This window comes from Sphaeramia orbicularis, chromosome 5, assembly GCF_902148855.1.
Source record: "Sphaeramia orbicularis chromosome 5, fSphaOr1.1, whole genome shotgun sequence".
NCBI classification, from domain to species: domain Eukaryota; kingdom Metazoa; phylum Chordata; class Actinopteri; order Kurtiformes; family Apogonidae; genus Sphaeramia; species Sphaeramia orbicularis.
Genome location: NC_043961.1, coordinates 29,798,514 through 29,823,615, shown reverse-complemented (window position 1 = coordinate 29,823,615; position 25,102 = coordinate 29,798,514). Strand labels below are relative to the sequence as shown.

The 25,102-nt window shown below is 38.6% G+C and overlaps 1 protein-coding gene across 1 annotated transcript in view; it reads left to right on the top strand.

Moving 5' to 3' along the window:
• The window catches only part of LOC115419616 (guanine nucleotide-binding protein G(i) subunit alpha-2-like), a 71,793-nt gene that overhangs the window by 38,869 nt on the left and 7,822 nt on the right, over positions 1 to 25,102 (top strand). The window contains exons 2-4 of the mRNA XM_030134501.1: positions 10,867 to 10,909; positions 14,870 to 15,011; positions 21,329 to 21,489. Of these exons, the coding sequence (XP_029990361.1) occupies positions 10,867 to 10,909; positions 14,870 to 15,011; positions 21,329 to 21,489 (346 nt within the window). The remainder of the gene's footprint in view (positions 1 to 10,866; positions 10,910 to 14,869; positions 15,012 to 21,328; positions 21,490 to 25,102) is intronic.

Here is a 25,102-nt window from a genome sequence, read left to right as displayed (position 1 = left end):
AAAGCTGTCATGAAACGTTGGAAGTAATTTGTATAAAAATGTCTGTTCTCCCTTCTTCCCACCTTTATCAATAGTATATGGCACTGGGTGCACACAGATGAAATCGTCTTGGTCTTCTCGCCTCCCATCCCTCTGGTTTGGCAGCAGTTGTCAGCGTACTGTCCAGACATGCTCTTTGCCCGAGGCATGGTCGCCATCTGTTGAAGGAGCCTGAATCTCTTCGTCCCTGTCTTTCAAAGAGATGGATACATTGGTCTGTGTGTGTGTGCGAGTGTGTTTTTTTGCATTCAGACTTAACACACGCTCACGCAAGCTGCTTCCATTTCCTCCTTTTCTGCATCGGAGAATAGGAAGTGGCACATGTGTCTCACAGAGGGCCGCTGATCTGGAGTCAGAAATGGCACTTTTTCCAGCACATTTCTTAGTGAACAGGCTGCTCCCGGTTGGTGTGTAGGCGGCCAAGGACAGTGGGAGGAAGAGTCTGAGAATTGAAATTAATTACTTGTACAATTAAGACAGTAAATAGCACATGGGGAGAGGTGATAAATTTTGTTGCATAAGACTGAGCTGTGTACAATTCGTGTAGCATTGTGAGGTCATCCAGTCTCAGAGCTGCATGCTACTGTTACAGTTTTTATTAGTTTCCCCCTCTAACCCCGTCCCCCTCCGCTCTGTTTCTCTTTCCTGAATTCCCACCACCCAGTCACTAAACACATTCTCTAAATGAATATTGTTTTGAAGGCAGGTGACATTCAGTGTTTCCTTCTATTGTCTTTAGAGGAGTGTTTCAAAGCTAGCACATACTTGGACAGGTCAGCCTGTCACTGGGTCACATATTGATTTATTTAAGAATCTGACCCATTGAGTCCGGGACAGGAAGGACCGCAGGGCCACGTAATACAGACTGAATGAATGGACACGGCTGTCTCCAGAGAAAATGTAATGTTCTTTGTCTTAAATCTTTCTCAGTTTTTTTTTTTTTTCATTACTAAAATCCTATATTTAAATGGGACTAGCATGGGCTGTGGATCTCTGGGGATTTGGAAATGAACCGCCCACTTCTGTCTTTCATGGTGCATTCACAGGGTATAAGTGAAGTATGTTTTTATTAGAAATTACTGATATTATTCCTTGGTTCTTGTGTCAAACCTTGCCGCTTACAGATAATTACTGAAAGACACAAAAAGGTTCCTTACTTTAGCAGCTATCATGCATTAATTTCCATTTCATCATTTTTTTCAGATGTCTCTCCTCTGATGGATTTTAGTGTGTTTAGTTTGTTCTGTCAGTGAATGAGTCTTCGTGCTTTATTGCTGAATTTGTTCCCAAAACACTTTTTCAGTAACACTTACCTGCACAATCTCCATGCTTCTTCAACCAGGAAATAAGCAGAACAAATGCACAGTGAGACAAAAAAAATCTTTCTGATCCCACAAAATCACATAGATGTTGACTAGCACAAGACTAATATTATCACAGGACTCTAGTATGTCATTTGCAGTGGAATTTTTACCTGACAAATTATAGACATGGCAGATTTCCTGGGGATTACAATCACAGACAACCTTCGCATTTGCTACAAAATTACCAAAGGTCCAAAAGTAATATTAGTAATAAGCCTTGTGTGCTTGCATGGCGTTTATGTTGGAGTCTGTATTGTGCTGAGAGCCAGCTCCATTTCTAAAATAAGGGCAGCTAGTGTTACATACTGTGGAGGAGCAGTATGGGGCCATTGAAGAACCTGGGGACCTAGCATAAGGATTTTCATACAAAAACCTACCAGAGTCCTCGATATAGAAATCACTATCCAGGCTTTTATCAGTGGTGTAGGAAACTAGAACAGTGGTGGTTAGCTAATGTCACCAAATGATCAACTTCTAACATAGCCATCCTATAAACACAACAAGTTCTACTTATTGAACTGTTACTTCTTGTTGCTCTCAGATACTGTCGAAAAATCCATCAAATAATCCTCAAACAGGTGACATTCATCTGATTAAACTCATGTGACAGCCTAGGAAGCGTAACTTTTTAACCACAACTAAAGTCAGGCTGTCTGTCAAGAAAAAAAAAAAATATAAACAGAAAAATATAAGCAGAAGCTTAAAAAAGGAAGCATGTTAACCTCCGTCAAACAAAGAGCACACAGCTAACATTAAAACCTTGGATTTGCCATAAAATCTGATGAATAGAAGAATAAGTTAAATATAGAGCACTAGAATACTTTATGGAACCAGCGTATTGTGGATGTGGTGGTAACAAATTTTAAGTGACTCCTGCACTGGCGTCACCTTTCAGCCACAATTCACAAAGCTGTCTGTTGGAGATACTTGGAGAAGATCTATTAGAAGTCCGGATTGTTTGTTTCATTTGACATACTGTGTTTCTGTCAGCAGCAGTGAGAGTCACCTCAGGCTTTACTTTGTTCTGGCTTGAAACTGGTGGTTTCCAATGTCTGGTGAGGGTAGTTTTGAAGCTGAGTGAAAAGGGGCGGGACGGAGGGAGCGCCATGTGTGAGCTGTAGCGCTGATCGGAATGGTTTAGACCCAAACATCAACAGCAGCCCTGTGTTCTCGGCTAGCAGGGACCCACACTACTTCCTTTGTGTCCTGCTCCCAGTCCCACCGGGATGGGTCACACTTGCTCCAGACACTTGCACATTTATTCACACACAGATTCAAAGGCTTAACGCCTCAGGAGGACGAGCTTTGAAACAGTTGAATTAAACGTGATGAGGGCAGCCGCGCCATGCTGATGCAATGCATAGGCACTGCAGAACGATGAAGAAATTAGTTGATTGTTATAAGCTGTTGATCTTCAGACTTGACACAGAATAAGTGGGAAGTACCCTTCATTCTGTGCCGCTTTTATGTCTTGACTTGTCAGTTTCATCACGCTTCACTGAATAATGAAACTCTAGAGACTGGCTGAGCATGCCAGGACTTCTCACTGAGGAGCTGGCTGGCACACTTCATCCTATCATCAGGTTTCATCACTGGTCAAATGTGGGAGTCGATGAGGCCTCTCTCAGATCCCATTTCTGTTAAAGAAATCTGAAGTTCCTTATCCGAGTGAAGGTTTTACTCTGAAATAGGCATTGGAGTTGATGGTTGATATCTGTATTGCAGGCATTGGGTCTTACATGCACTTTCTTTCCTTACTGCTGAAGACTTTACAGCATCTGAAACCAGAGCTCATTAAATCTCCATAAAAAGTGTTTCTCTTTCTGTGTGACAGCGATGGTAGAATGTTGCAGTGTTGTATAAAGTACTGGAAAGTCACACTTGAGTAAAAGTAGAGGTACCCCACCAAAAAATTACTTTGCTAGAAGTTCAAGTCACCAACTGAAATGGTACTCAAGTCTTTAAAGGTGGGGTAGGAGATGTTTTCTTGGAGCATTTTTTAATATATTGCTTAAAATCCCCTTCACACCCCAATTGCTACCAATTAATTAAAGGCTCGAACACAAAAACAAAAAATTTGTAGTCACCTGTAGACCGGACAGGACTGAAGAAACACCATCCAATCATTTTAACTAGCCCATCAAAATGATTGAATGGTAATATGTCTATCAAACTCAACTGCCATTTGTCCCTCCCCCCTCTGTGCAAACCCCTTGTCATGCACAAATCACGCTTTCTCAGATGCTTGGAGCACTAGTACAGGAAACAGAGCCAGAGCTTGGTTAGCTATATTAGCTATATTAGGATGTAAAGTTCACCGGCAAGCTGTTTTGTCACTAGCCTAAACAACTGGGGAATGTAATGTTAGCCAGCTAGGTATGAATTGGGGCTGTTCTGCCGACAAATATAATAGTGAAATGCATTTTAAAATATAGTAAAGTAAAAGACAAGCAGTCAAAATGTTGAAAATGATGCCTTCATCACACACTTCAAAAACAAGGTTTCAAAAACCTAAACAGGTGTAGGCTACTGCTGGTATTACAAATGTCCAAATTTTCAAGAAAAGAAAAAAAGAATAGAAAACTATGGAACTTATGCAGCACCTCAAAACATGGAGCTCATATTACACTAAACCACTGACGTAATACCAACCTGCTTTTGTCATAGCTTCATTCAACTCCCTCACATCAACAGATCACAGGTTGAGTGTTGACCGTTGTTTGCACTTGCACATTACGCAATTAGGCCCAATGACAAATCAGCTTCCTGGCTTTGTTGCAGTCACTGGTAATCTCAGTGGTGAAAACACCAAATTTCCTTTAATTTTTGTTGTTGTTGCGAGTAACGATACTGTGCATTAAAAATATATCAGAGTAGAAGTATGCAATTGAGTTAGGAAATGTAGTGAAGTAAAAGTGAATGTAAACAGAATAAAAAATACTCAGTAAAGTACAAGTTCTCCCAAAACATACTTGAGCACAGTAGTGAAGTATTATTAATTGGTTACTATACAACACTGGATTGTTGGTATCTTTATGTAAAAGTTTGGTTCTGTGGGTGATTCCAGTCAGTTGTGTTTAGTCTGATACATGAACTTGATGGGAGGTAAAATCATACTAATCACTAAAGCACATAATTTGTCAGGGAAGTTCAGCAACCTGTGAAGACCTGGCATCGAAACACTAGTTGTGCTTGGCTTTGTTGTTCACACATATTTGGCTGAGCCTTTTCATTTCTCAACTTGTAACCCACACCTCTCCATCAGTAGAGTTGTAATTGTATTTCTTTCCTAAGCTCGTCTCCAAACAACAGGAAATACAGGTGGAGTCATTAAAGTCTTAATGAAGTTCAGAGCACAAAATCAGTGAGTCCCATGCTGGGTATAAATTAGATACCCAGAATGCAACAGAGTTTGTTTTTATTTTACTTTACTTTACCCATAGTGATCTTTGTATTCTTTCTCTTATTTGCCATTAACTGAGATTTTCTTTTATCCATGGCCATGTGACACTTAGACATGAACAGCTGTGATTGTTGTGCGAGTCCATAAAACATGCAATGAATCTGAAAAGGATCGTTTTTTAATATAAGGTGTTTTGACCTTTGTTTGACTCTAAAAGACTTCTGCCTTCTTTGTGTCAAATCTACATATTGTCCAGACCTCACACAGCAGGACATTTTTTCTTGTGAAACATGTTATCACGTAAATGGAAATGATCTGTTTGGTTTAGTAGAGGAGGCAGGACATTACGCAAAAAGTCTGCTGTGGGGAAAAAAAGCTTGTTTTTAGGAAGATGGTTTAATGATGACGACAAAGTTATTGAGTCATCTGTTATGGCGATATGCTTTGTGTTGCTAATGATACTAATGTCATTAGATGTATCAACAGGAGGACAGTAGACTTTTTAGACAGTATTCATGTTATGCTGTAATAGCCACTGTTCTTGATTTTGCTTGTTCTAGTCTGTTCTCACATGATGATAGTTCATTTCAGTGTGATTTGCAAATTGCTTCCCTGATATTAGCTCACCTGGACTTTGTACTGAGGAGCGAGCAGGAAAATGTAGACTTATCCAGGCATATTAGCTTTACTGTTTATTTTATTGTTTTTTTTTTTTTTTTACATGCAGTGCATCGCCGCCTCATGCACAATGTTCAGAGTTCAAAATGTGGATGAGACTTTTATGTAACCATAGCGTGATGGGATTGTGTCACTGAGCACCCACCACTTCTAAATTGTGTCCTTCCATCGTGGCCCTAGCTCTGTCCTGCTGCAGCTGGACCCCTGTTAGTCCAGCAAGCTTCCTGGCTCAGGTTCCCCTGGCACCCATCTCTGTGTTGGTTCTGCTTGTCTGCCAGTCACATTACAAGCCATCAGTCATTGGGCAGTTTCCTGAGTCCTGCTGGGAGATTTACAAATTCCCCACAGCTCCCTCTTAGTACTACATAGCTTCATAGTAAGACCACCCCCCCTCTTTCAAGACACACACAGACAAATGAAATGAAAGCAAGCAAAATCTAGTCTATTTTTGTGGTACTAAAGGCAGTGAATTTATAAGGTACAGTTTTTCTCTCTCCTCATTTAGGCACTATAATCCAGACCCCTACCATGACTCAAAAGCAACCACAACTGCCTGTTATACTACCATGTTGCCAGGCAGTAGCACTGTTTATTTTCCAGCAAACTCTGGAAATCTATTGGTCTGCACTAAAAGTCTGGGCCCTCTGTTTTGGTAAAATGCTTAAGTGCACTGCATTAGTGTTTCTTTGAATGCTGGTTTGATCATAACCTCGAGGGCATTAAGCTAAAAGTTTACTTAGTGACATTGTACTCAAGGTAAAGGCTTAGTTCTGCTCTTCAGTGTTTTTTCAGTGTCGTATTATATTTACTCAGTGTTCGTTCAAAATTAAAAACTCATGACTAACTCAAACACTGAAACTAAATCGGACTTATTTGACATTGTGTGAGATGTACAGTAGAAAATGAAGTACAATTATACATTTGTTTGTTTCATGCACTTCCAGCACTGAGTCATGGTCCAAATGGAGATATGGTGATAATGCGGCATCAGCCGCAGATCAGTCAAAGGATGTTGTGTAATAGTGACAGGATCAGTGGTGTCTTTCATCAGGCCCAGAGCTCCTTTAGTAGCTTTTCCCCAGACGACATACGTTTATTGGCCCTGTCTCTCTAGAGTCATTGCCCTTGTATCTCATATCACAGGCCAAGTATAAAACATCCTCTATGATCTCCAACCCAGCCATCCTGTGTGTTTTGTTATATTGAATTAAGGTTTTATTTGTTAAAGGAGGAAAAAAATAATTTAAAAAAAGCGGGTCTAGTCCTGTAGGAACCATCTAAGTACATGTGCATGTACAGTTGTTACTGACCTTCTACTGCCAGTATTCAGGCATGAAATATTAAAACTAAACAGTGCTGCACAAGACTATTCTTTGCTTCTGCATATGTGCATGTACAACATGGTTGTTGAAGTATTAATAATAACAGATATACATTGTCTAACCTTTGGGGGAGTGTGTATAAAAGCCCAGTTAGTACTAAATCCATTGTGGTTAAGACTGGGTCCCCTGACATTTAAGCTATTTTAGTTACTAATTTGCATTCTGGTGATTTCACCTTTCATGTGCATGTGCTCAACAGTTACAGAAAAAACTAAATTATCTTCTGATCTAAAATGTTTAATAACTTTTTAATGACAAATCATATCAATACATTTAAATAATTCAAGTAAAATGCAGTTTCTTAGCTTTTCACTGGCATCATTATGATCCATTTGGAAGTTCAGAGGCTCTGTAGTGAACATGGAAACACCATTTTCTGCAACAATGATTCTCCCAAAAAAAAAAACAAAAAAAAACACTGTAGTTTGACAAATGACAGTGGTTATGAAGGCTTGTTTTTATATTCAGTTGATGATATATTTAACTGAAAATGCACTGTTTCTTCATTTTTCTGATTTGGTTTAATACTCTTAGAATTTACACTGAGCTTTTGTAAACATAATCAGCAGGGATGTCCAGATCCAATCTAAAGATCAGTATTGGCTGCTGATCTGGCATTTTTTAGAAAATTGGATCGGGTTTAGTCACAAAATCTGGGCCTGGTTTTAGGGAGGGCAGTTCCCCCTTAAACAAGCGTCCTGCCCTCTCAAATTAAAGTTTCCAAAGACAGGGAAAAGGAAAATGAGCTGCACAACAGCGGAAGACTTAGAGGAATTAGTAAAGCATCTTAAGTTTCACTTTCACTTTGTACGGTTGTATGGTCTGCGCATACTCATTGTGAGATACATACGGCACAGAATGCACCCCCATATAATCCCTGGACAGACCTGTCCATAGACGCGCTATAGAAAGGGTGGCAAACATATGCCCCGCAGGCCAAAACCGGCCCACCAAAGGTTCTAATTTGGCCCACAGTGTGAATTTGGAAAGTGCAAAATTTATATTAAAGGTCGTAAGGGTCAAAGTTGTCACACTTATTTTAGTTCAGGTTCCACATTCAGCCCAATTGTGATCTCAAGTAAAATAATAGCATAATAACCTATAAATAATGACTCCAAAATTTCATAGTAAAAAGTATTGGATCAGTATCAGCAAAAATAATAACAAAACAAATCGGATCAGAAGGAAAAAAAAATCCAGATTTGGACATCACTAATAATCAGTAAATTAAATACAGGAAAATATCTGATTTTCACTGAAAATGCATAATGCAGAGAATAATATAATAAACAATGATAAATCACTTAGAAACAATTTTATGTAAAGAAAAATTCATTCTGAAGTTGTAACAAATGGAGTTTTAAGTCTTTTGAAGAGTTAAAAGCTGACAAACTCTGTGAGGTTAAGGTTATTTATAGTGTACAGTTAGAAGAGCTACTGCCTATTTGCTAATCAAAGTTAGGTATGAGCCAAACCTCACTGGTCAGCTCGAAATCTTAGCAGCTTCAGGTTTTCTGGACAAACTCCAAAGGGCATGTTTACTGGTCTTGAGCAAACATGTGGTGGTCATGTGTGTCCACCTCTGTCTCTTAGTGCTCCCCTTTATCTGAACTCTTAATTTCACTTAGTTTTCTGACAAAACATCTGGATTAAGATGCAGTAAACCCTGTTCTTTTCCACTGACTCAGCCTGCAGCAAAGTTACTGTATGTCCTATATTCTTCAGCCGTGGATTTGTTTACGGTTTCAGTTCTCACTCCAGGTACACAGAGATCCAGAGGCTGACTATATTTCTGTCCTTTTTCTCCTGCTTAACAATACTGACTGCAGACTACAGTAGATGAATGAGTGCTTCATCTCAGTGTGATTTGCAAATTGCTTAGTGGGAGAGAGGGGACATTAAAACCATGACTAGATGTAAAGTGGAAAATGCTTTAATGTGGCTCTGTGTCTCAGTGGAAAATCATATTTGCACTTGTGGCAAGGGTTTGGTATCATTTTAGTTTTTCCAACACCGATAGTAAAACAAGTTTTTATAGTGACACCAGTCCACAAACAGTGAGTAAAGCAATACCCTTTGAACAACGGACGATGAAAAAATCCACCAGCCAAGCACATTTTCACTAGTTTAAACATACATGCAGTAAATAAGTTATAATTTTAAAATTGAAAGTATTACATAAAACAACTAGCAAATTATCACAGTTGCACTTGTACAAGACTATTGCTGACTTTGCTGCTAACAATTTGACAAGAAAATCCCTTAGAAATAAAGCACAGTTATTATGATTTAAGTATCTAATTATTAAAAATGCTGTAGTGAGAGGACAAGGCAGTAGTATCAAAGGCAGTGGTAAAGGCTTGCGTATTTTTAAGGAGAAAAATGAAACGGTTCATGACAATTTAGGAGTCGGTTTTAATTTATGAGGTGGACTTGATTGTACCATGAAGTCCCTTCCACTGTGACTTCCACTGACTTGTTCACTTTTGTTTTCTGTTTTTCTTTAGTGCAAATATTTACCTGCTTGTATGGTGAGATTTGCTCACTCAACAGAAGATCTACCTGTATTTGTTGCTTGGCTGCTGTTAATTTCAGACTCTGCTTAAATGCATAAATATCAAAGGTTGAAAACAAATCACTTCACACTTAGTAAATAACACTAAATCCCAAAACCTCTGCTATAAACCCTCTGAGACTGAGACCAGAATATGCGGCTTATAAATGGCTATTTTTCAAAAAATGTTCAGTATTTTTTTCAACCACAAATAGACACAGGAATTCCTCAGCTTTTCAGTGACATTACGTAACTGTTTTTTGAACATGTTGAACCTCTGTAATGAATGTGTTTTGACCTTCACATTGTGCACCACTGATTCATCATAATTTCCTACTTTGAGCCAATGAATTGCTGTAATTTGCTTTGTAAAAAGGCCGCAAATTAGAGCAAACTAATTTATTTGTAAGTCTGAAACACCTACATTCAATTTTATAAGTAAACGTTTTGACACCATTATTATTTTTCATGAAAACTCTGACTTTAAATGAACTGGATGAAATCGAGGTGCTACTGAATCAGATTATGCTAAAAATCTCATTCTGACTGATATTATAGAAATACTTTAGAAATATTTACTGAACTAGTACAGATCAGGTATCACAAAAAATTGTTCTTGGTCTCTGAGGGTTAAGTGCACCCTGTGTATTGTTCCCTATGTAAGTAGATACAGTTTTGCGGCAACAATCTGACATCAGGTTTTGATAGCCAAACACAGTCAGACTTTGAACACATGCTTTTTTGGTTTCTGTGTAAGTTTTGGTTGCACATTCAGACAGTAAATTGTTAATTTTTCCTCACACACTTTGGGCTCATATACCATGGAGAAGTAGGAGCTGACAGCTGTCTGTGGAAACTATCTCGGCCCCTTCCTACCCAGGGGCTTCACTGTGCATGTGCCTGTTCCATGCTGTGTCGTAGTGTATTTTGAGGGTCATCCCAGAAAGACTTCACCTCGGGCGAGAATGAGTGGAGAGTGCACTGACAGGCACCCCTGGGTGTGTGTCCATGTGTGTGCGTGTAGTGTTAGATTCCTTGTGGCAGATGAGCACTCTGTGGTCGCCGCAGGCTGTTAGAATAAACATAGCAGTGGATAAGAAAAGCCCATATCCTGTCAGTGCAAGACATTTCCATTAAAGTGTTACACATGATAAAGTGTCTTGTCTGAAAAGAAAAAGGGGGAATTGGATGGTGGGTGTTTTTCATTCCTTTAGAGATTGAGACTGGCCTGTAGGTTTACAGTGACAGAGGAGAGAAGGCTGGTCCAGGATGGAAATGAGAACCCAGATCTGTTGTGGACCTGAAGCCAAAGCTAGGAGGCAAAGGGAGGGAGGGAGGGCAAGACAATGGTCCAGATGTGAGGAGGCCACGCTGGCTGCCTGTTTACATTTCTCAGCTAACGGGAGCGTATTTTTAACTTCTGCCTGTTTTTGTTCTGTCCTGCAGGTGCTGGAGAGTCAGGGAAGAGCACCATTGTGAAGCAGATGAAGTGAGTGACTGCTTATTGTTTTGCTTTTCCCCCAAACATGTCAAACAAATTAATATACGCACTAAGAGCACAGGGAAAAAGAAGAATTAAAGAAGGATCTGAGACACATGCACAGGACTGATGTGATGGTGTATTATTTATTAATGGTGTATTCTGAATACAAGCTGAAGAGTTCCATGTATGGCTGTAATGTATGTAGCACAGATGTCGTGACCTGCTCTCTTTTCTTTCAGTGTTTCCATATTAACATACCACATTCGCAGCCATCATTATGATACAAGCTATGCACATGAGGATTTACACTAAAAATAGAAAACTAAATTGTGGACATCAGCTAGTCAGAGAGAAATACAGTTGAAGAAGGTCATTTTTAGGTTAGACATTTAAGGGAATGTAATCCTCATTTAATTTTTTTTTTTATCTGATGTGTGACATATTTGAGGTGTGTAATTCAAATTCAAAGAAGAAACCTTAGCTATCAACTTTCTATTAGAGAACAACCATTTCAGCTCTGTACGACATGCACAGTCTGCATCTGCACACATGATACATACACACGTTGTTCCTGATAAATCCAGTTATGCTGATGTGGTGTATAGAGCTCTTTACTACTGGCTAAGAGCCAACAGACTAGAGGTACAACCTAAGCAGAAAACGTATTGTCAACCTTTCTCACCAGATTGATGGCCAACACATACAGTTATTAAGCGATTGATCAAATTGACTGTGTTGTGCCTTTACTGATAGACTGCAGCTCTCAATTGACGTATGTGCTGTTCTCTCCTGTGCTGCACATGTAGCTATACATCTCTTCTCTATGACAGTGCTTATTATATTCTTAGAGATCACTTTCCACATACACACTATACAGTATTTTTTCCAACGTGGTATCATGACTGCGTAAATATAAACGCAACTTCAATTGGCATGTTATCTGTATGCATTATAAGCTTTCTGTGTGTGTGTTCACACCATTATTAGCCCCCTGTTTAACCTGAATCGATTCGTCAAATACCACGTACTGAGAGTTAGGGGTTAGGGTCAGGGTTATGTGAACCGGAGATCTTGCCGTAAATTGACACGCAATTGCTAGTTAATGTAAGTCAATGGAGGCTAAATGGTGTTGAATAACACACGAAACATTGAAAATGCGTAGGTATAGCACACCAAATGCCATAAGAACTGGGGTGGCATACAACGCCATTTTTTGAGGTGAGTCTGGTTTTAAGTCCAATGGCCCGAAGGTCCAATGCACTATTGGTATCAGTTGTCGGCCGTCAGTCCATCCGTAAACAATTTTTTAAGAAACTTCTTCTCCAAAACTGCCAGCCAGAATCAATTGAAATTCATAGCAGAGGTTCCTTGGGACAAAGTCTCCCAAGATTGTTCAAAGAATTGAGAAATATTGATTTTTGAATTTTTTAGGAATGTGTTATAGTGCTATAACTTCAAAACAGTTGAAGATATTGATATAATTACTATTGATAATAGATAGGAAGTCACATATGGGCTTTCATTTGGTGCCATGACCTTTGACCTCGAGGAACCTTAAAAGGTCAAACAAATGTCAATTAATGTCTTTAAATAATCCATTGGACTACAGGACCCTTGGTCCTATTTTTTTCTCTGAAACATGAGATGTTTTGCTGTAGAATTTCAGCTGAAAACAACTGTTTGTAAAAGCTAAAATGTACTTTTGATTTGATCTGATTCAGAGTCACTGTGAGGCAAGCAGCATGTCATGCTGCTTCTGAATGATGTCTATTTTTCTTTTTACAATTCAGTCTTGATATAATAACACAACACTTGATATTTGAGAGGATATGAGTCTTGCCATCAATTTTCTTTGTTTAATTGTTCTCACTACTAGAAATGATGCTAACAGTCTAAGCAGTTAAATATCACACATGGGAAATTGTAATAGCTTTGCAGCATTAAAGCAAATGACCAATATAGTCTTTAGAATGTTATATAATAATGACATTTTCAGGTCAGTTGAACAAAACGCTTAATATTTTGAACTTGAAGAAGAGTCCCAGATAATATGACAAAGGTGTAAGGAGGAATAAGAACTTTGATTATTTCTGCATCTAATATAAAAAATATATCACAAAAAAATATATAACAAACATTTTCCTGCTTGTCCTTAACACAGGGTGAAGATTAAGAGGTTAATGTGCATGTCACGGTTGAGCCATCACACATTCCTCTAAAATCCTCTCACATGTTCACGTTATTGAACACCCACATATTTTATGCTTTTGCTTATAAAATTCTGTATCATTTAGCATAACTACGGACAAGTCTTGTCTCCCACATTCAGTGGCAAACATACAGAACTACTTCACAGCACAGTAAAAGTAGTGTCTTCTTAATTGGCTGAATCTTTCTCTTTAAAGCATTTGACATTAATAACTCCTACATCTAGTGGCTCCTGATCCAAAGCAATACATGCCACTTAACTTGTCAAAGCAGCTACTGTTAGAAAGATCTGTTTAACTGGAGTAGGAGTACATTATTTTGATTACCTCAAATGCAATAGAAGTGACTCCTTTAATATAACCCCCCCCAGCCTCAAAGCAGATACGAGTTACAAAACCGTCCTCCCTCCCTCTTTTCCTTTTCATTTGCTATTATCTGCATCTTGCATATTTCAGAGATAATGGGTGCGGTTCCAATCATAATACTGTCATTGAAAGGATAATTATGATTTGGAGAAAAGGCAGATTCATGGGAAGCAGCAGAATTAATGATGGGGTTTCATTTAATCTAGTTTTGGAGTTCTTGTGAAAAATTCCCTTTGGTTGACAGCTGACTTGTAGGTAATGAAAAAGGGAGTTGTGCTCGCAAAAAAATGCAGCATGTCACATAATACGACAAAATTAATGAACAGCTTTAATGATGGCCTGTCAGTTTTACTCCAGTTTTAGGTTTCTGTAGAAAATGTACCCTGGTTCACATTAGACCTGCTATTTTAAGAATGCAATAATGAAATATTTAGATGACAAGGGAGCTGCATCTGATATAATCATCATCAAGTTTTCAGACCAGTTTGTAACTATGTAACTCTAAATCTACAGCTGTTTCCCTGGTGTCACTCACTTGAAATGTTAATTTGTCCCTTTGCAAAGCTCTAAAAATACAGCTTTTGAGGCATTCTCAAAAAACCAACATGTTTAGTGTCACTTGATGCAATCTGGATTCATTACAAGCTCTATTTGCTTTCATTAAAAAACATTTAAACGACGCTGCCTCGGGCTGGTATTTACTCTGTGACTGCATTCTAGTTAACTATTTATATGTTGGGTCTAGATAATGAAATAAATATGCATGTTGTCCCTTTAAAAAAAAGTTTGCAAAAGCTGCACAACCAAGTCAATCAAACATAATTTCATGAAGTTCTAAAAGTCATTGTTTGGATGAGGAGGCTGTTTTGGAAAACAGTACAGGCTTTCAGTCTTTTTGGATGTGCCTCGCAGTGTTTCACAGTAGGCTCACTTGCATTTTAATGAGGTCCTATTCAGCACATCACACAGCCAATGAGCATCCTGGCTGTGTGACTCTGCTCTCTGGGCTGTTACGAGCCAGGAGAGATGGTTCTGTTTGGTTTACAGCCCAGCAGTGCCTGTCTCAGCCTCATGCTTTTCCAGCCACAAACCTCTTTCTCTCCATCTCTCTCTCTCTCTCCTCAACTCCAAAATCAAGTAAATATTTGTTCTAGTGTTATCGAGCTGAGTGATGCAAAAATGCCATAGATTTCTCAGTACCTTGAACCAGCACTATTGTTATTAGCGATCACACACATGCAGGAAAACGTGTTTTATCTTAATCCAATCAAACAATCAAACACCTCTGTTTATATGAACCCTTAGTTCCTTTTGTGTGTATGTATCACAAATATTTACTGTATTTTTTTTCTCTCCTCCTCCTCCGCCTCCTCCCACTGCTTTTCAATTTCAGGATTATCCATGAGGATGGATATTCAGAAGATGAGTGTAAGCAGTACAGAGCAGTTGTCTACAGCAACACAATCCAGTCCATTGTGACCATCATCAAAGCCATGGCCAATCTCAAGATTGATTATGAGGAAGCTGCCAGAGCGGTAGGTCTTTGACAGCCTCGGTGGGAAGTAACTTTTAATCATTCTCTGTAAGAAAACGGCAGACAAAGCCACCTGCAACCATGTTAAATGTGCCTGTTTTTAAATTCTATAGTACTTTACACCAGATTTTTTTTATCAACTGTGTCTTAGTGGATATTAAAGGGGTCATATGTTGCTAAACCCACTTTTATTAGTCTTTGGTACATTTATTTGTGTATTTGGACCTTAATAGTTCAAAAAGTTTTAATTTGAGCCCTCCAGGTGCTGCAAAGCTATTTTTATATTCATTTTGGCAAAAATCAAGTGGATTTCTACAACCCATTTTAATTCCTGCTTAATTTGTTACATATAAGTACTTACATCATGACATTTGCACATATAAGGTCAAGACTTCCGACAAATATTTCTCCAAGTTCACCATAATTGTTTATCAGCAGCAGCGGTTGTAGTCCATACTGAAAATATGTCCAAACTTCGAGCCGATTCCGTAAAATGTTCAGTTGTTGGCTGAATGGGACAGAGCAGCACAGCCAACAACCTGGAGGGGGTGGGGTGTGAAGGGGCTCATTTGCATTTAAAGGGCCAGCGCTAAAAACAACTTTTCTGGTGTCATTACTCAGAAATAGGGTTAAAGATGGACCTGTGGAGTTGAATTAATGAAGAATTCAGACCCAAGCATAGCATTTACAGTTTATGTAGACCACAGGGAAATGTTCTAAAATGCTTAATCCATTTTAAAAAAAAGCAAAATATCACTCCTTTAAGATAGAAAGGGAAGTGTAAAGCTTCAGGTTTATAGCATAACTGAGCGTAAATGAGTAAATATGGAGTGTAAAAATAATAGTAATATATGTCTAAATCAGATGCAGCTGCTCTGAGACTACAAGGGAAGCAGTTCTTCCCCCAAAATTTAAGCAGAAAAAAATGTGGATAGTGTCAGGGGATTTATTCTCATGAAAGCTGTTTTCCCCCATGGATACCACATTTTTTAATCTGTACTTACTAGCCTTTTTGAAGTAATTTCTTGTAAAGCATGATGGTTCCAGTGAATTTCTCACACTGAAGCAGTGACTGCTCTCGTGTCAAATTTATTGATGCAGGAAGGTGGGCGCGTTTGAAAAAAGATGTAGTCAGTCCTTGGACAAAATACGTAAAATAAGTCATTTCCTGGACTCAGACATGTCATTTCCCGGACTCATCACGTCAGTAAGGATGAATAGAGTGGGGCGGGTCTTGAAAAACCCCAGAGGACCAACAAAATGACAGGACTGTGGCTTTCACTTGTGATTGGATGAAACTGGGACGGGAGTTTTTTTTTTTGTGCCTGGTAGTCCTCTTGTGTTGTTTGCCACAGTTAGATCTTCGTCATTCAGCAGCATGGTCTGTTTACCAGAGAACTCTTTTAAGAATCACTGAATGTATTCATTGAAAGGAAATTGCTGAAGAGTCTGGAAAAGAGTCCATTTTGGTATGATAGGGTAATTAATCATTTCTTAGAGAAGGAAAGGAGGGTGGACTTTACATACAAATCATAAGTTTGTGATTTGCAAAAATACTACTTCTGCTTCCCTTATTCTTAAGACCACCAGCCGCCACTGGTCTAAATGATTAGAATATACAAATAATTGCAAATGATCAGGGAGAAAAAGGCAATAAGTAAGCTAACAGATTCTGTGGAATACATCGATTGTGAAATTCTACACTGATGTTTAAAACAACAATTTTGGCAGCTAGTCGACAACATTATTATTGCATGTGTGTTTTTCTCCATATTGTACCAATGATACAAAGACATCCTCTCTATCAAAAAGCAGATCTGTCTTAAGGTCTTTAAGGCCATCATCACAATATCTTTCAATGCAATTACAAATCATGCTAGATGATTTTTAATTAACATACCATATGCATTTGGGAAAAAAGCTGTTAATGGACGGTCATAGCCTCTACTATTCACAGCAGAAGACTTCATTCTGCTTCCATCTGAACCTCCTCATATCCAACCTGAAAGCTGCAGCATTTGATAGTTTTTAGGGTCACTGGGCAAAAAATACATAATTACTTTTCAAGAAATTGTAATTCCAGAGGTCTGGGAGGACATGAGAGTTCTGCATGTACTCTTTGCCTGTGTTTTCAGGCTATAGAAAATCTACCCTGTGATGCAGAATTTGTCTAATCACAGCCATTTTACAGACGGATTAATACATGACTGAGACGTGACCTGGACCTGATTCTGCTGCTCTATTTGGGAAAAGTAGCTTCACCTTTTTCATACATTTCTATGTATATTCAGTCTTTTGATTAGTCCCAGATTTTATCTTATGTCCCAGATTTTGGTTCCTGCAACTTTAAGGCTTTAAACATAAATCATGGCAGTGTGATGTTTTCCTGTAGGATATGTACTCTGGATAGCAGATGGTTAAGATGGACTGTATGAGGTTTTGCAGGACAGAATATAAAACTACCTTTCAACAGGGCAGCACCTAAACAGATGATGAGATTTCATTAATATAATTCCAGAAATACTCACAAGGAGGAAAAACGACATGCTTTTTTCTGTGACGAGTCATCATCACACAAATGTGGTTCATGAGTTTCTGCAGATGACTTCATAGATAATTCCTCTGAAGTAATTAAGAATGAGCAATCCTTCAGCTCCCACATTTAAGTACATTTGCATAGATTATGTTTGACTGGAGAATAGACAGCAGCTGTGGTGTGATCTCTGTTAAAGCATAAAGCTTCATTTAACTGCTATAGTACAGTGTTTTTAAAATACTGTTATGTGTAATTAACAAAATCCATATGATCAGTAACACTCTGCATTTTTGTCCACATAATAATCTTGACCTTGCAGTTTCTGTACATCTTTGATATGTTTCATTCTCTCCAAACAGTCCATGCCTTGGTGACCTTCATTCCTGAGGAGTTAGATAAACAGGGTTTTATGTGGAAAAAGGTTTTTGACCGTCTGGTGTATATCAAAATTTGATTGGTCAGGGCAGAACGCTCTATGTGATAGACATGGGACAGATCGCAGTGCTTCTCAAATGACTTTATTTGAGCTAGACCCTCCTCTGCTGTAGTTACACAGGATAGACTCGGCCAGAATATTTCATGGACTTCAATTAAAATGCTGTCAACATCCAGCAGCGTTCCTGAGTCTGAACTCTTTCTGAGTGTTATCATAGAAACCTTTTCTTTTTTTTTTTTAGCTCAAAGAATCTCCAGTCACAGTGATGGTAGTAAGAATGTAACGTTACTGTTGGGTTATTAGCTTTCAGGCCTGTTTATATTGGTGAAGTAGAGTGAAAGAATTAGATAGCCATAGTATTATACAGTCTTTTATATCTGATCAAGTAATATCATAGGTTTTTACCACCACATGGTATACAACACTGTGATAAACTGGAGAATCCTATAATATCTAACTAATAAAGTGCTCCCTATCGCAAACATCAAAACCTTATTGTGTCAGTGTCAAAAGGTTATTAGCTTTGGCTAGTTGATTGATCACAACAGAGGTCTGATTAGGGTGGTGTTCTTTTTCTTTTTTTGTAAAGCTGTGTAACAATCCATTGAATTTTTTCTACTACTACTGTCTCAGTTATCTCACTTCAAAACATCAAATATCAAAATAGTCTGGTAAAGGTTCATACTGTCCTCAAAATAGAACTATTGTGGGTAAGTAATTTATCAGACAGAGGTAGTTGTTTGTTTACCTGCTTGACTAGGTTTAGCTACTTCTGTAGCCTTCATCAGAAGCGTCACATGATGTTGCTGTGACGTGTCTTATAGGCTGCTCAGGACCAGGACTAGGCTGCAACTAGTCAAGCGAGTAAACAAACAACTACCCTTGTCTGATAAATTAATTACCCACAATAAATATCAAAATATTCCACAAGAAAATAGGTCCACTTCCAAGCATACACAGACTACTGTCAATTATACAAAGTTGCTCTCACCATATACTATACTCACTTTACCATATGTCCCAAAAACAATTACAATTGGACTTTCCACATTGATAACTTTCAAAGTAATTAAACAATCTAAATTATATTTCAGGGTATGAAATTATAACTTGTTACCTACATCTTGCAGAAAACCCTATTTAATTTGGTTCAGTGGTCACAGAGAATCGTGGATCTTTGTAAAACATGTCATGGGTTTGTTTCTTCCAAGTTTGGCACTTGGATGCTCTTGGCATCCATATGAATGAAAATATTTTGCTCACAACTGACATGGCAACTAACAAATGAATTGAATGAATGAAACAAGCAGTCACTTTTTCAAAAGAGATGTTTTTGTGCGAAAACACTATGAACAACTTCGTATTTGTAAGGCGTGAACACAATGGACAACGCATCTCCTTTTAAAACTTGGAGGGAAGGGACTTCTGAGATGCTTTACAAAGATCCCCATTTCTCTGTGACCACTGAAGCAAATTGAATGGGGTTTTCTGCAAGATGTAGGTAATAAGTTATAGTTTTGTGCCCTGAAATTGCATTTTGATTGATTTACTATTTTTAAAGTTATCATTGCAGAAAGTCCGATTGTAATTTTTTTTGGGACATACAGTATACACTCTGTCCCATGATACTTGAAAAGTGCAATTCTTTGCTTCCTTTCTTTCAAACAACTTTCGACTACATCATACCATCTACAGCGACTTGCCCTCCTCCCCCTTCACTTCTCAGTCCTCTCGTTTTCCAGTCTGACCTCTCCAGCATCATAAAAGGAATGAGAACCTCCACATCTGTTCTTGATCCATCCCATCAAATCTGATAAAGGACTGTTTTCCCACTACTTCCCCCCTCACTTCAGACATCATTAGCTCTGTCTTCAGATCTGGTTTTGTCCCGCAAATACTCAAACTGGCCACTGTCACCACATCCTCAAAAAAACCTGGACTCAGCCATGACATTGTTAACAATTTCTGGCCCATCTCCACTCTCATCTTTCTTTCTAAAACAGTGGAACATGTAGAGGCCAATGAACTCAAAGCCTACTTCACTGCCAACAGTCTGTTTGAACCATTCTAATCTGGTTTCTAGTCTCGACACAACACAGAGACAGGGCTCTCAAAAGTCAAAATAACCTTCTCTTCTCAGACTCCATCCATTTCAGTTCTCTCACTCGCCTGGACCTAACAGCAGCTTTTGACACTATCAGCGATAAAGTTTTTTTTCTTGCACCTTAAAATTTGTCACACACCTTCCCTGTCCTAAGGTGTCCCCCAGGGTTTGGTGCTTGGTCCTCTCCTATTCACCCTGTCCATGCTGCCCCTTGGCAACTTCCAAATCCACTCATCTGTAAAATCCATCTCCCCTGCAACCCACTCGACTTTGACAAACTGCCTAATCTGAAATCATCATCATTGGCCCCATAACCTTCACAAAAAAAAACAAAAAAACTTAAAAGGCTTGTAGCTTCACCTGCTCCATCAACAACTCCACTCTGTCCACTTCTCACCACATCTGCAACCTTGAAGTATTCCTTGATAGCAACTTCAAGTGCATGTAACAACTTTGGTACATCATCCAAAGTCCTAAAAGCACTTAAGTATATCCTTCTCAAAACTCAAATCTTGAGAACAGCTATCAATTTAAGATTACAGTTGTGATTGATGTGTGGTGTTACATGTGGATCTTGTCACTTTTTTTTTTATTCATTATAGTGATTTGTACATTGCTGTTCTTACTAGATTTTTTAAATTCTGTTTTCTATTTTACTTTTTAACCATGTGAAGTGTCTTTTAGTACTATTAAAAGTGCTATGCAAATAAAATATATTATTATTATTATTATTATTATTATTACATCATGAGAATAACTGTATGGTTTCTGATTTGTCCTTTTCACAAAACAAGTCCCCCCCTTGTAATTTTCTCAACCTTTTGAGTGAAAACTTTCTGAAAGCTTTAAGGTCATTAGTTCTTATGCGTTTCACATTTTCAAGAATGTTGTAGGCTGCAGAAATTCAGTTTTTCCTTGATATATTGTATTTTAAGTAAGAGTTTTTCTTTATAATCGTGTATTTTTTTGGTAAATATTCTCCATGTCCTAAAGTTTTTTAATTAACTTTATTTTACCATGTCTATATTTTGCAGGTAATGTTACCTGGTTATTAGTTTGCTAAATTATTAGCCTCAGGACCAACTGGAATAAAAACATTTCAAGTACACGTCTCTTCTTGGGTTGTAATTAACTCATGCTCCATTTGAAGGCAGCAAAAAAATGCATATTATCAATATAGGTAATTTTAACAGACTTTTGTAATAATTTGCATGTTTTGTTTTGGTTTTTTTTACTTTCCAGGATGATGCCCGCCAACTGTTTTCCCTGTCAGGATCAGCAGAGGAGCAGGGCATCATGCCAGAGGACCTGGCCAACGTCATCCAACGACTTTGGACTGATGGCGGCGTCCAGAGCTGCTTCACACGGGCCAGGGAGTACCAGGTCAACGACTCTGCAGCCTAGTGAGTAATCCTCATCATTATGCTTTGAAACATGGCAGGACAAGAGAGGAAAAATATGAAGATAGGGCTTAAGTTCACTCTGCTGTCAGTTTCTCTAGAGCTCACCTCCACTGATGCATAACAGCTCAAATAACAAAGATAAACATATGAACCCTCTGTCTATAGGGTGACACTAAATACTGCTACAGCTACACCCTGAAATTCACAATAATGAGTTTCCCAATCTGAAGTTCATTTAGTTTTGACAACAGCTTTCATTCTTATTCTATATTTGAACGGAGTGTGAATGCATTAACCCAAAGTGTATGTAAACTTCTGACCTGAACTACTAAAAAAAGACAACATTAACAGTGGTATTCCACAGCCTTCCTCAGCCTCTCTCTGCAGGTTTTAATTACCTTACTGCCCCCCCCCACACACACTAAGAGCACCATTTGTTAGCCGCATTGTTATAATGCACCAGTGTAAATGACTGTGAGAACATAAAGTAACTGTGAGAGGCTGCGAGGTGATAGGTGGTTATGACTCTGACCCAAAGGGATGCAGCACCGCTCTGTAATTGAAATCAGAGCGCCGTGTTCACCCCCACCTGCCTGCAAGCTGCAGCAGGATCTACAGCACTGACTTCTGTTTTAATAGTCAAGGACTTTTGACACTAGTACCTCTATCAGTGTAAATGTCGGCGGGGGGGGGGGTTAAGATGTTCACAAATGATTGCATTGCAGTCAAGGAATAATTTTCTTCTCTGTTTGTGTTGGCCAGTGTAATCATAACTTGTCATGCACTTCTCTTGTTAAAGCAAAGACAGCTTTATGCTCACACATCCTCACTTTCTACAGCCAGTGGAGTGGACACTGTTTCATGGCTTTGACGAGTACTGAGAGAGTCTGTTGCTGTAATGAGTCTGGCACTAGACCATAATCTATGTCTAAGCACCTGCTGAGAGCAAGAGAAACGAAGGGAAAGATAAAGAGAGATGGCACAGCTCACATTATCCAAGACCTCTCACTTCTCTCTCATTGGTTTGATGGGAAGGGAAGTGTACAGAACACTCTGAAATAATGGATCCAGTTAGAACAAAACCTGCAATGTACAATAACGAAATATTACAGCCAGTACTGCAGTGACGATATGGTTTCTGATACACAAACTAAAACACTAATGTCACTGTTAGTAAAAAATATAGACCCATTAAAACTAATTGGGCTTCATCTGATTGATTACATGTTTACAAGTTGAGCGTGAATCACAGATCGATCGGTGTCTTTTTAACAGGGTCAGTACTGATTACCAGTAATCAAGGACACTTACATTTCAACATCTAAAAATGGAAAAAAGAAGAACACTGTGATCATCAGCCCTATCCCATGTGTGAATGCATAGCACGTGTAAATGGAATGATATAGGGATTTATTGTGCATGTTTGTATCATGATAACAATGAAAATGTAGTTTATTGATCAGAAGTAGGGCGACACGGTGGTGCAGTGGTTACCACTCGCGCCTCACAGCAAGAAGGTCCTGGGTTCGATTCCAACACCAGTCGACGGGGGGTGGGACCTTTCTGTGTGGAGTTTGCATGTTCTCCCCGTGTCTGCGTGGGTTCTCTCCGGGTACTCCGGCTTCCTCCCACCATCCAAAGACATGCACTAATAGGTTATTTGGTTAATCTAAATTGCCCATAGATGTGAATGTGAGAGTGATTGTTTGTCTCTATATGTTCAGCCCTGCGATGAACTGGTGACTTGTCCAGGGTGTACCCCGCCTTCGCCCCTATGTAGCTGGGATAGGCTCCAAGCAACCCCTGTGACCCTAGTGAGGATAAAGTGGGTTCAGAAAATGAATGAATGATCAGAAGTAGATTCGACAATACCTAGACTGTCCTTTCTAAAATGACACTGTCTCTTTGCGTCTGAGTTTGTGATTTGTTCTTCTCTCAATCTGATATCTGAGTACACTATCAACATAAGGTATCATTCCTTGCTTTAAAAAGAGTTATTTGGTCATAACATTAAGTCATAGTACACTCATGCACTTTTTCTTATTGGTGTGTAAGCCTACAAAATTCAATTAATCTTCAGGCTTATAAACCCAGTGGCCAAATCAAGCGGCGTTACAATATCTGATGTGCAGACTAAAAAGCAGCCTAAACCTCTCTCTGTCAGGAGTAGGATTATGATTAAACTGTCAGACACGTGGCATGAAATAATGGTGCAGAGGCTCTAATATCTACACCCGGACAGTGGCTCCTATGGGATTACATTTGAACCAACACTTTATTACGCAACACAGCCTTTTTATGCAATTTATTATGGTACCAAGATTGACAGAAAATAGTTTTGGCCCCTAGCCTGTTTCTTTCATGGTAAAATATTAGTGGTCTGTGGATTGTAGATTGTGGTCTTGCATTTAATGCTTTTATCAGTCTTAAGGCATGCTGGCCTGAACTTCCAGATTGCTTTATTTGGCTATGTTTGTACACATTAACAAAGACACACACAGACAGTGCTAACAAGAAAAGGAAACTTTCAAGACTTAAAAGTAAATTAGGTGCATTAAAACTAACCAGATATTTTCTTTCTTGAAAACGGAAAAGAAAATTGACACATGCAAAGATGAATAATTAAATTTTGGATAACTGTACTGGGTGGGCTGTCCTGTCAGTCCACACTTACTGTTTGATATCTATAGACACTGCATTTGTACATACAGTGGTGGAAAAACCCCATGCATGCATTAAGAATTACTCGTAAGTCATTGAACTCTGCCAAGTATTGTACCATTCTCCAAACCAGTGGTTCTCAATCTGTTTACTATGTACCCCCCCTTTGGAGGACAAAAAATCTCCAGGCCCCCCTCAACCCCAACAACATTGTAACAGTGGTGTAATTATAACTTTTATTGAAAGAAACATCAATATTGTAACAATACCTTTTGCTTTTCCTTGAATAATTTGTTGTGCAAATTAAAAATAACTTAGATTTTTACTTGAACAATACAAATAAACTCAACAAGATTGCTCCCTGAGACAATATTTTTCCAAACAGAAATAGGAAGTGTGCAATTATCTTACATTCATTCATCCATTCATTCATTTTCTGAACCCGCTTTATTCTCACTATGATCACAGGGGTCGCTGAAGCCTTTCCCAGCTACTTATGGGCAAAGGCGAATTATTTTGCATCTATGACAATAAAGTTACTTTTTTTTTTAGAACAGCAAACAAATTTTGGGAACAAAGATTAACTTTTTAACAATATCAGTGGCTGCAATGAACCTGTTTACACTGCACATCTCAGAACATTAAAGTGCAAACTGTACAAACTGTGGAAAAACAGAAACATTGCTTTTTTTTTTTTTCCAGTAAAATCCTTGTCCATTCTCCAAACCTAAACTCTTTGTCTAGTGACAGATCATCATGGCAGTAGATTTGTTTGTTGTAAGTCCCTAAAATGAGTCCAGGGTGCTAAAATATTAGTTCTTGGTGTCCTGCAGGTGTCCCGCCCCGCCCCACAGTTTGAAAAACACTGCTCCAAACCAACATGCTACCTTCACTGCACTGGTCTGTTGAGGTCAAAACTTTTTTTTCTGCAATATAATGACCCTTGAAACAC